The following is a 12,135-nucleotide window of genomic DNA, read 5'->3' on the forward strand; positions in this document are numbered from 1 at the left end:
GGCCATTATTGAGTTTGCAATGGATAAGTCATCGTTTAATTCAACTTCGGGGGGGTTGAATATGTCCGGTTGCAAGTGTATAGCCACCCTTTCTCTGCAGTATGTAAGGATCACTTTTTTAACAGCACTGGCCGGAGGTGTACAATTGCAGGGGACTCAGTATCAGATAAACACACAGAGCAGCTCGACTGACAGTGAACTTCCTGTTTTGCAAGGCTGCGGAACTAAGAGAGCATTGTGGAGTGTAGTTCTGTTCTCTGTGTTGGTGTGTGTGCGTGTATGTGTTGTGTGTGGGTGTGTGTGTACGTGCTTTAAACTAAACTCTCAGAGACGCCACTGAAACATCAGCAGCAGAGTGGATGTAGAGGCTTCTTACAAGGTAGACCCATATTTCACTGCTTTTAGCACCCTTGTCTTTAGCTTTGTTAAGGCTGCTTTTGTTGTTGTTGTTGATGATGTTGATGTTGTCCTCCCGAGAAAACCTCCAACATCACTGAAGCTACTTTTAAGGAGATCAGTGCTTAAGGGTTAATCTAAACTCTAATCGCACAGGGAGTTTAGCTCCAGGAGCCATTGTTGCTGGGTGGTAGCAGCGATATTTCTCTTCGTGCCATTGCAAACTGGCCAAAGAAGACATTTAGACATTTAATTTTGTTAAAATAATGTTATTTATTTATTTTATTTGTTTATTGTCCACTTACAATATTTGTATGAGTTGTATCTACCGACAACAATCACAATTCATTTTTAACATGAACATTGTCCAACCTTTCCATAACTTTCAATATGTTTTTGCTACTGATATGTATAAATAATCAATCTTTCTTCTGATTGGCTGCCCAGTGCTGTTACCCATACCCACCCCCCCCCCACCCCCGAAGTAGTTTAGTCTGTGCTGAAACATTTCTTATAGCTTCTGCATGAAAACAGCTCTAAGCTAAAATAAAAAAAAAAGCCAGAAATATGAGCATGCTGTTTTTATGACATTTATGAAAATAAATTATGAATTCAAAAAGAGGCATTTTTGCAATATAGATTGCATATCACTGCTGTCCAACACAGCTGTCCAGCTGTCCATTTTTAGTTTTCTCTATGGTTTGAACCCTGCAGCTGCTCCGTACACTCTGTCACTAATGCTGGGTGAATAGAGAAATTTTAGATTTTACAACTTCCATTCAAAGTAAAAAACGTTTTTAAAGGTAAAGGTGTATGTATTTGTCACTGTACAGCAAAATGTGTCCTCTGCAATTAACCCATCTGGTAGTGAACACACACACATGTGTTAGGGGCAGGGAGTGTACACACACACACACACACACACACACACACACACACACACACACACAGCGCCCAGGGAGCAGAGAGGGTAAAGGGCCTTGCTCAAGGGCCCAACAGTGGCAGCTTGCCGAGCCTGGGAATCGAACCCACAACCCTGTTATCGATATCCCGGCGCTCTAACCGCTGAGCCACCACTGCCCCCTCCTTTTTTTGCCTTCTCCTGTAAAGTCACCATTTTGGATATACATGTTTCTCATTGGACAGCGCCAATATACAGATTGCATGGACTGGAATGGAAAATGTGGTTTATCATAGTACTCGCTTTAATACATTAACCCTGGGTTAATGTGCAAAGTCTGTTTGTTTGCTTGTTTTGGTATTTTAAACGATCAATACACTTTACAATAACCTCTGGTTTAAGTATATAAAGGGCCTAAAAAAACACATCGTCCGCTTATCTGTGTATAAAGTCCATATATGGAAACTATGTTGCAAAAACAGCCCGTTTTGAAATCAATGTTTTGTCTCATGAGAACCGACTCATTCACGCCTATTCATCCTACCACAGTAAATCCCCACCCATTTATATTGCGGTTCTCATAAGGGTTTTAGCTCTGAGTGCATTTTAAAAGAGGAAGCCAATCGGAACAGACCTCATTTATCCTACATCCGCCTTACAGGCACATTACAAGAAATAGCCTGTTTGATTCTAGGTTGTGTAAAAATAATTAATCATGGCCATTTTTGAAGCAATAACGTGCAACGACATTATGAATATAAGATCTTAAAAATTTTTAACAATATATAAAATACAAATATACAAAATTCTATAATAATATAATATAATATAATACAATTATATAAAACTAAATAGTCTACTTACTAATGACTGCAAGTGAGAGTAAGTGATATTAGACACTGAAGCGGGAAAGGTCAGCTAAGGGCCTGTGGATCACATTTATGCATCAGGACTTCTGTAGAAATAATGAGTGTGGCCACACTGTTTTGCAAGCTGTTGCACTTTGACTAAGATCTGTAAACCACAGCATCATACTGCCTAAAACAACAGGACAGAAGTACTGGTAGTCAGAAGTACGAGCCATAGTGCAGCAGCGATGACATGCATGGCATAACCTTTTTATTTCATTTTAGGTTCATTTAGTTCACTTTACTTATCACTTTTTTGGCAAATGAATGTTTTCAACATGGCCAGATGTATTTACATGTGTATTATGTACAGTATTATGCTCCACTACATTAAAAAGACTAAACAATAAGGGAGTCGAAGATGCACAAGTAGATGTAAGATGAAACCGGCTTAGCTAAAGAAACGCTTTTTTCGCAAGAGCTCTTCTAATCTGTTGTTGAGATCTACTGCTGTGTTTGGGAAGGGCAACACTGGAACACCAATGTAAGAAACAACTTGCCGAGTTAATGAAAGGCATCTATTGCGCCACTGTGTGAACAACTTCTGCTTGTCAAAATGGCTTCCCTTTTTTGAGGCCTGCTGATAAACTAGGCGTATCTTCAAGCACAGACCGGGACACATTTTTAGAGCCATGTCTGACTCCTGAGGCATGTGGTGTCAGAGTATGTGATGTTAACACTTAGCCGCCAGGGTGGTCTTGACCGCAGTGAGGTCATCCAAGCTCCCCTAGCGGCTGTGACAAGAAATTTGAAGACTGCTAGTGTGACAAAACCCTTCAGCTTGTGCAGACACACCAGCGTATCATTGCTGTGTTATATTTTAAAGCACTTTATGACATATTGTTATTATTATTTAATTATGTAATAATTTAACAATATTTTAATTTTAATGATCACATTTTATAGCCATTGCACTGCAGTACTCAAGCCTAATATTATTATGTATTATTTGGTAATATACTGTCTGAATATACTGAGTCCCACTAGGCTCTATTTTAGGGCCTATAAAACTGATAATGGAGAGTAACACAGTTATTAAGGGGTGAAGAATTGAAGTGTAGGCCTACGTATAGGGTTTTTAGGAGGTATAAGGAGGCATTGAGCACACGCACACACACACACACACACACACACACACACACACACACACACATACAGAGTAGTTTGCAGGCAATTCATTGACCTAGGAACAAGTGACAATTAGGTGTGAATTTAAGGCATGAATGTGAAAGTGCTGTTCTTTTACTTATTACGCTCCCACTTCCTGTCAGTCCAGGGGATCGAACCAACAACCTTTCTGCAACCTTCTGGTCCAAAGCTGGCTTCTCTAACCTTTAGGCCTTAGGCCACAACTGCCCGCTGTGGCATCACTAAAGCATCATGTGATGAAAGAATGATAAATGGAAATGACCTCTGTTCTGATTGGATTTTTTGTGTTGGGCTGAAACACTTCACATAATTGGCCAAAGTATATGTGTAAAAGGGCGGGGCTAAACTGCTGTAGGCTGAATAGGTGGATGTGATGGTATTTATGACATCACAAAAACAATGGAATCCCAATGGGCAGATTTATATGGACAAACAAATCGGGGGTAAATGACTAATAATAATTGCTACAAAATTATTTCTTAGAAATAAAAGAAAAATAAATAAATACAGGTTCTTAAATTGGATGGAATTTAAACCAATAAAGATATATTTTGGCCCCAAAAAAATTACACAATTTTCCATTTAATCCAAATGTAATCAGTGGGGACTGGATTGATTTCCAATATTTCCTTTTTTAGTAACAAAATCAGTACAGTGCAGCTGACCTATATATTACTATAACATGTCACTTCCTGTCCTCACAAACCAAACTGATTTCATCTCCTCATACAGAGTGACGTTACAGTTCCTTTACAGTCAGGCTGACTCATAAATGTATGAGTGAGCATCTTATTTGCAGCGTAGTATGTATGATGCATACCAGCACTCAGCATTTTCATACTGACTGATTTTGGCCTACTGTGTTTTTTCAGCTCCAACACACCAGACTCAACTCATCAGTATTATTATTAATGAGCCTACATGGGGTCATAGGTGTGTGTGAGAGAGAGAGAGAGTGGTAGAGCAGAGACAATGCTGACATATCAGAGGGATATGTAATGAATGGGTGGGGCTAAACTGCAGTAGGCTGAATAGAAGGAAGGTCTAAGTTGCATCATAATTCTGTAGTGTGTGTTAGGGATTTCAGGTCTGAGATGGATTTCTATTCAGATTGGATTACATCATCAGGAGGACGGCTGTAATTAAAATGTATAAAACTGTCGCATCTGGACATCAATAAAACCACCACATAATCACAACATGCTTTTTTTTTAGTTTGTGGTAAAGCAAAGTTAAAAAAGCACATTTAATTTTCTCGAACTTTTTGTTTCATAGCGTTTTCACATCAGTACGTTTGCATTTCAAAATATGGAAAAGGTTTAATAGGCATTTAAAATGTTTTGCATTAATTGCCAGGAAAACTGTGGAACATTTTGCAGTGGCCAAAAACCTCAATGTGAGGTAAAATCTGTCCGGGAATGTGTATCCGGAAGAGACTAAAATGGTCCAACCACCGGTGAGTTCAGAAAAAAGTAGTTAAAGGTGGCCTGTAATTTTCTCAAAGGAGGAGACAAAAAACACAGATATGGCCGATCCGGATATAAATAAAATCACAGAGGAATTAGCTCAGGGCCCAAAGTAAATGTGGCTCAAAGTTAAAAGGCAGCGGCTCAGCGGTTAGAGCGTCTGGCTATCGATAACAGGGTTGTGGGTTCGATTCCCGGGCTTGGCAAGCTGCCACTGTTGGGCCCTTGAGCAAGGCCCTTTACCCTCTCTGCTCCCTGGGTGCTGGAGTTAGCTGCCCACCGCTGTGTGTGTGTACTCACTGCCCCTAGACACACTAGTGTGTGTGTGTTCACTACCACAGATGGGTTAAATGTGGAGGACACATTTCACTGTGCAGTGCACACTGTACAATGACAAATACATGCACCTTTATCCTTTTAAATGTAATCCTGTCTGAATAGAGTTTAGGAGACAAATGTATGGGATACCACAGACTGCTATCACAAAAAATATGTCTGACCAATATGGCCATGGATCCTCGGGTTTACGAGGTTGTTTGTGAGTCAGAATATGAATACAAGCAGGCTAACATGCAAATTCACAACATTTTCATAAAAAAAAAACACGAAAAAAAGGATAAACTGAAATCGTGAATGTTTTCTCAGATTAACTGTATGAACTAGGGACTGAATGTTTTTTTGTGCTGTAGGCCTCTTAATATTACCCGTACAGCAATGAGGCTGTTTTAACATTACAACATTTAAAGGAATTGTTTGCAAAAAAAATAAAAAAATCACATTTACACAAATATCCTCTTAAATGCGATCAGCTAAACATGTTTGCGTCTTTAGTGGTAGAACTACTACAAGTAATAAGTAATAGAAGTGTCTGGAGTCATATCTGAAGTGGGTGTAGGTCGAGTGTGATTAGTCTTATAGTAGTAAGCCAAGGTGACTGGACTTGTGGTATAATCTTTAAAGATTATAAGATTACAGCAGAGGTCTAGTCGTCTCAATTTACTTAATACATTAGACCCCACTTGCATTTCATTGTGTCAGCGGATTTCACAGAAATCATTAAAAACTAGAGCTTATGTCCTATTAAAGAGGACAAAACGTGGACATCTGGTGGGCCAATATGATCCTTATATGAAAATGGCAATATTAATAAAATGCAGTTAGCTGGGTTATTCATTTGCAGCTGTCAGAGCTGGCAGTTCATTAAACTTTAATATTTCATACGTTTCATTTCTTTAATTGATTAGCTGAGTACTGGTAAGTTCTGAATAATTTTTTTCTTATGCATTACAATAACAGGGTGGATTCTCACCCTGCAGGTTAGAAATCAGAGATTCCCCTTGAAAACAAAGTTAATGGTATCGTCCATCCTGCACACTGTCGTCGTTACTAAAATGCACCGTGAATCTACGTGAACCACTATGGACTGGACATTCATCGTCCATCTTGCAGCTCTTATCGCTGAAAAAAAAAAACCCCACCGACTCCGTCAACTTCTCCGTTCCCCTCACTTTCTCTCCCCTTCAGAGCAGGCAGACATGGAGCCTCCGGCCTCCGTCCCACCCCTCTTGGCTTGCAGCCTTAGCACGCGTACGACGAATGATCCCGTCCTGGCTTTTGATTGGTGGCTCCGCCTGCTTCTTGCTCTCTGATTGGTCGTGGCGTGGGCTCGCATAGAGCAGAGCAGCCCTAAAGGACCTGAGCAGCCGTTGAAAGCAGCTCGGCTTTTCCAATGCTGCAGGACTGTGGGGGGCGTGCCGACGGAGACGGGCTGCTGCTGCTGCATCGGTCTGGCATGGCTGGAAACGCCGCGAAAGAAATGACAAAAGTGTGGTTTTAATTTTCCTTCATTTTTGTTTCTTGAGGCGGACTGTCGGCTTTTCGTCGCTGTCGGAGTTCACGGCGTTTACTAATGAACTGCACCAGGTGAGAGTTTAGTGCGTCACAGGACTGGAGAAGTAAGTTGGAGGAGTGACGGTGTGTCAGTGTCTGAGTGGGGAACAGTAAACACTGTGTGTGTGTGTGAGTGTGTGTGTGTGTGTGTGTGTGTGTGTGTGTGTGTGTGTGTGTGTGTGTGTGTGTATGTGTGTGTGTGAGTGAAGTGCTCTGTCTGCCTTCTTGCTTGGATTTTCCCCAACCCTTAATGTGACTGTGTACATGTAGGCTCATTTTTGAATGAAGTGGGTCTTGATCATTGGTCAGGTTCTGTCTGAGCTGCCTTCACATTTATTCTACACCCCCCCCTTAAAATAGCCTGCTCTAGAACCTCAAATCCTGTTAATATTATTAATCTCTTAAGGAAGGGATGTATAACAGTGCCGTCTCTCGCCTTTTTTAACTAGTAACGTCTGCTCTTCTCTTTTTTCTCCCCCATAAGAGTTCTACACATCTTGAACCCCAGGCCGATGCCATCTCCGATCATGCCTGTGGATGTGGCCATGAGGATCTGCCTGGCACACTCCCCACCCCTCCGCAGCTTCCTTGGCTCATACGAGGACTGCAAGTCCAGGAACCTGATCAATCAGTACAAACCACTGAGGCCGTGCATCAGCTCCAAGCCCAAGGTGGAGGCCACGAACCGGGGATGGAAGAGTCCTAAGGGCAAAGCCAAGAAGAGGGTGGTTTTTGCCGACTCCAAGGGCATGTCCCTCACGGCGATCCACGTCTTCAAGGAGTTTGAAGAGGACCCCGTGTCCGACTTGCAGTTCGAGCTGTCGGACCTGGAGAACGCCATCGTGGGCATGAAGGTGGAGAAGGAGAAGAGCTTCGTTTTGGACTTCCCCCAGCCTGCCGCAGACTACCTGGACTTCCGGAACCGCCTCAAGAAGAACTCTGTGTGCCTGGAGAACTGTGTGATCCAGGACCGGTCTCTCACGGGCACAGTGAAAGTCAGCAATGTGAGTTTTGAGAAGTCCGTTCAGGTGAGGATAACGTTCGACTTGTGGAAAAGCTACATGGACGTTCCTTGCGTCTACATGAACAACGTTTATGGTTGCGCGGACATTGACACCTTCTCCTTCGCCATTGACCTGCCGAGTTCGGTGCCACCTGAAGGTCAGGTGGAGTTCTGCATATCCTACAAAACACATGACCAGACATACTGGGATAATAACGATGGGAAGAACTACAGGTTGATTAACGACGACAGTGACGGCGACCATAGCAGCCACGTCGCTCCAACGGCATCCGAAATCAAGAGCCCTGGCAAGAGGCCGGAGATGGAGTTTGATCAGTTCGGGAGCCCAAGGACATCCAGTGGCTTTTTCCCGGAGTGGCAGAGCTGGGGTCACATTGAGAACACCACCCCCTACTGGTGAGGCCACAAGGCGCCCCATGCACCTCCAATGAAACCGCAGGAAGTTTAATGGGTGACAACTGTAATAAGGGGAAATGCTGAATAAAAAAAGAGGCTCCTGGCTTCCTGTCAGAGATGTCAGATATATATAGCAATAAGTCCAGAAAGTGAAAGTTGGAAAAATCCTCTAAACCACGGTTATCTCAAATTTAACACTCGACCCTTGAAAGCGTCTGCCCTTATTGGCTGTATTCCTGATTCAAAATTGAAAATGTTGAACACTCGATTGGCGTATGAGCAGATCTCAGAGTTGTGTATCTTTTTAGGTAGAGTTCAATAAGTTTAACAATTTTGACACCTGACATGGGTAGTTACATAGCCAGGTGCTCGACTCAACATAATGGTTTAATCGTTCCTAACTATGCTGTGCACTAAAGCGCTTTCTAGGTTTGAAGCGGTAACTGTTAAAACGTAGATTGCCTTCCTCCGTGATTCTCTGATTGTTAGTCAGATTGTCTGATTCAATGGCATTAGCTGTTTGTAAAAATAAGCACCATCTGTTGCAAGGGCAAATTTCTCCTCTTAAAACAAGACTGTTGTGCAATTTGTTTCCTTATTTTTCTGTGTTAATGCTCTTTTTTTGTTGTTGACTTGAAGATCAGTGTACAGCATTGACCGTAATAATCACATACTCTCGAAACGCTGTGCATTAAACTAGGGGGGTCTTAATCTCCTGCTTGTGGAATGTGATTGCTCATACGGAGGGGGACTTTGCACTGTGTAAGATGCCTTTAAAGAGACGAATGTGAAAGTGGCGAATGATCTGGTATGACAGGACGTTGCTTCATATTGAAGTTGAGATATTTTGTGGTACCATTTGATTACCCACTTTCCAGCAGAAGCAATAATTTGAAACTGATGCATCATCAAAAACTCATACGAGACCCTGCTGGCTATTACCTGTCAGTTCTTATGTTTTCATGCACACTTTCCTACATCTTTGCAGTTTTAATTTTTGTAAAGCTACATTTGTATATACACTGTCGTGTTTTTTGTTCCTTCCCCTGCTGTATGTCCTCCATGTTTGCTGCTGTCTTTAATTCTTGTCAGTGTTTCGCTCCACTGTTGCGTAGGCCCGAGCCTGTGGCATGTGAAAACCCCTACTGGCACTTAAGGATGAAAAATGAGGGATGTTGAATGTTATTTAATAGGAGTGATTGTTGAAGTTAAGTTTAGCCGTACAGAAGTCTGTGGACTGGTGTGTTGAATGAGCTTTGTCCTTTTGCCTTTCTCATGCTTGTTTCTTGCACTCTTCCAAATGGAAAAGAAGGAAAAACGTCTGGAAGTGAACGATGTGATCGGAAATCGAAAAGGGTTGGACTACTGCTAGCTGTTGTTCATGTCAGAGATGGAACATGTATGTTGAATGTATTAAAAAAAAAAAAAAAGGCTGCATAAACTAAAGTGCACGTCTGATATGTTGGGTTTTTTTTGTTTGTTTTTAGAGCACGGAAGGTTGTCTGTCTGGAAGTTATCTAAGGTTTTCTGTGTTCCTTTAGAAATAAAACCTAATGTTTCTACTGTAAACGGCTCCTGTCTCAATTACTGCATACAAACTGGCACTGCGCAAAACCAAGAAGCCCGTCGAGAAGTCGAAAAATGTGCTAATATAGCTTTGTGCTAAATCACTTCAGCTTTTGGTGGCTGTTCCAAATGGGTAACTCAGTGGGTTTGAGCGTGTGATTGCTAAATGCAACCATTCAGATGCTCAGAGTCACAGAACACTCCTTAAAACAGGCTTTTATTTATGTATAGCAATCGAGTGCCCTTTTGGCAAAGCCAATATTGGCACAGTGTCGGCTATAAGTAGTTGCATTGTCTCCAGGCTGGGCTGTGGCCTAATTAAGGTGAGCCTCATGGTTGAGTTGGTTGTATTTACATGGTTTGGGGATATCCAATAGGACTGACCCAGTGCTTAGCTTTTAGTGAAGCCAGTGGGGGGAAGCCTTTCTGTCTGGAAATGGGCAAAACTCCCCTTCGGCCTCTTTCTCATTACAGGCCACTGAACAAGAACTGGGCGGTTTATTCTCGGAAACGTTTTAACGGCACAAAAGATGGTTACGGACTTCTAAAATAAAACCATAAATCCATATCCAGTAGTGAATGTGAAGGCAGGGCCTATGTGATTCTCTCCCATTTCTCTCAGGCTTTTGCTGAAGTGTTCGATTTAATCAGAATTTCACTTCAGCATTTGCAGGCGAGCAGTGGTGCTGTGTATTGCCCTAACAGGAAGTTTCATCCAGCCAGTGTTTGGAAAGCTCGCTTCCTTGCTGACCTCATGAAGAACCACTACAGAAAATCCTCAGTTTTCCTATAAACAAGCCTTGTGGTGTTGTTTACTTCCAAAATATTCGGCACCTCAAGGTGATCATGTGGTGTACATAGACCTGCTGTGAAGCTGTCTTTGCTTTTTTAAAAATGAAGCGATTAGAGAACAAATGCCCAATGTATTCAGTCTTATTCAAATGTTTTGGCACCCCTGGCCAAATCGATGCTTTTTTTTAAGCTGATAAGTGGTTAAATGCAGTTTGCAGAAGGTCTATACTTCCAAGATGTTCTTGGGTCATCTTGCATGCAAGGTTAGGGTTAGATGGCTGTGAGGGCCCTTCCAAAAGCTTCAGCTGAAGTCGCTTGAGTCTTGAGTTTTAGGTCTACAACAACATTGTTCTGTTGTAGAAGGCATCTTCTTTTCAGCTTCAGATGGTTTGACGTTTGCATCCAGGATTTGCTGAATCCATTCTTCCCTCCACTCCAATATTGTCAACGCCACTGGCAGCAACACAACCCCACTACATCATAGATCCAGCCCAATCCTCACAGTTGGCAAGGTGTTCTCGCCATGAAATACAAATGTACCTTTTTTTAGTTCAAAGTTGACTTCATCAGTTCACAGCACTTCTTTCCAAAACCCATCTGCCTTCTCTAGATGTTCCGTAATATACGTCACACATTGAGCTTTGTAACAAGGTTTCCACCTCATGGTTCTTCTATTAAGATTAAACTTGTGCGAGCAATGCTGCACAGTGGAACAGTGCACCACCCTCTTGGCTCAGCTAAACTTTAATGCAGGTCATACTTTCAGGCAGGCATTCTAATTTGTCTGGCTCTCTCAGAGAGTTTGCTAGGTCTTCCAGACCTCATCTTGACCTCCACACGTCCCCTGAACTGACATTTCTTAATAACTTTCCGCGCTGTAGAAACCACAAGCTTCCCCTGTTCCCCTGTTTTCAGTTTCAGTTGCTTAATTGCTTAGAAAGATGATGGCAGATAGTTTAAAGTTTGAAGAGTCAGAATATTTATAAAGCTTGTAAATTTGATTTGACAGTTCTAATTCACTGTTGGTGACATGTCTCAGGCCAGGTTTTGCCAAATATTGTCCATGTCCAAATATTTGCACAGACCACACTGATGAGTAACACTGCATGTGTTATTTGGCCAAAACATAATTTCAGGATTTTCGTCCTATAAGTTAAAATTGGTAAATATGCATGACTGGGAACTCCAGCTCTGGACCTCTCCAGCAAACAGCACATGGATTTGACCAGTTCAAACTAATGAATTCTCCCACATTCCCATATTGTAAATCTTTAATAAAAACACTGCTTTATGGCTGCCTCTGTCTGATTAGACATGACACACTGGCAGACAAAACGCTGATTAAAATTCCTGCTATTATATCGCTGTTACTGAACTGTCTGCCAGAGATCATTTGGGATAAAGAAGCTTTATTCTTGAGATGAAACAAGACAAAGTGCAGCGCACTCATTTCCAGAGCTTTTTTTTTTACCCTGGTCAGTCCATGGTCAGTCCATGAAAGAATGACTTGTAACAAAATTAGAACCCATTTTGGTACGACACAGACCCATAAATACCAGGTAAAACCAGGTAAAAAAAATCAGAACCAAAACCTAAAGGTTCTCCATCACAAATGAAGATGCACTTTTTAACCATTTAAGCAAATTA

The 12,135-nt window shown here is 41.8% G+C and overlaps 1 protein-coding gene across 3 annotated transcripts; it reads left to right on the top strand.

The window, feature by feature from the left end:
• Window positions 1-188: 188 nt before the first annotated feature.
• ppp1r3cb (protein phosphatase 1, regulatory subunit 3Cb) lies at window positions 189-9,699 on the top strand. Of its 3 annotated transcripts, XM_072667574.1 has the most exons (3): window positions 189-379; window positions 6,683-6,743; window positions 7,195-9,699. In XM_072667574.1, exons 2-3 carry the CDS (start codon window positions 6,730-6,732, stop codon window positions 8,132-8,134), a joined length of 954 nt encoding a protein of 317 aa, XP_072523675.1. In that variant the 5' UTR covers window positions 189-379; window positions 6,683-6,729; the 3' UTR covers window positions 8,135-9,699. The 3 variants fall into 3 exon arrangements, with proteins under 3 accessions (XP_072523675.1, XP_072523678.1, XP_072523677.1); XM_072667577.1 differs by lacking the exon at window positions 6,683-6,743; XM_072667576.1 differs by lacking the exon at window positions 189-379 and having other exon boundaries at window positions 5,037-6,775.
• Window positions 9,700-12,135: the final 2,436 nt, after the last annotated feature.

This window comes from Salminus brasiliensis, chromosome 22, assembly GCF_030463535.1.
Source record: "Salminus brasiliensis chromosome 22, fSalBra1.hap2, whole genome shotgun sequence".
In the NCBI taxonomy this organism is placed as follows: Eukaryota; Metazoa; Chordata; class Actinopteri; order Characiformes; family Bryconidae; genus Salminus; species Salminus brasiliensis.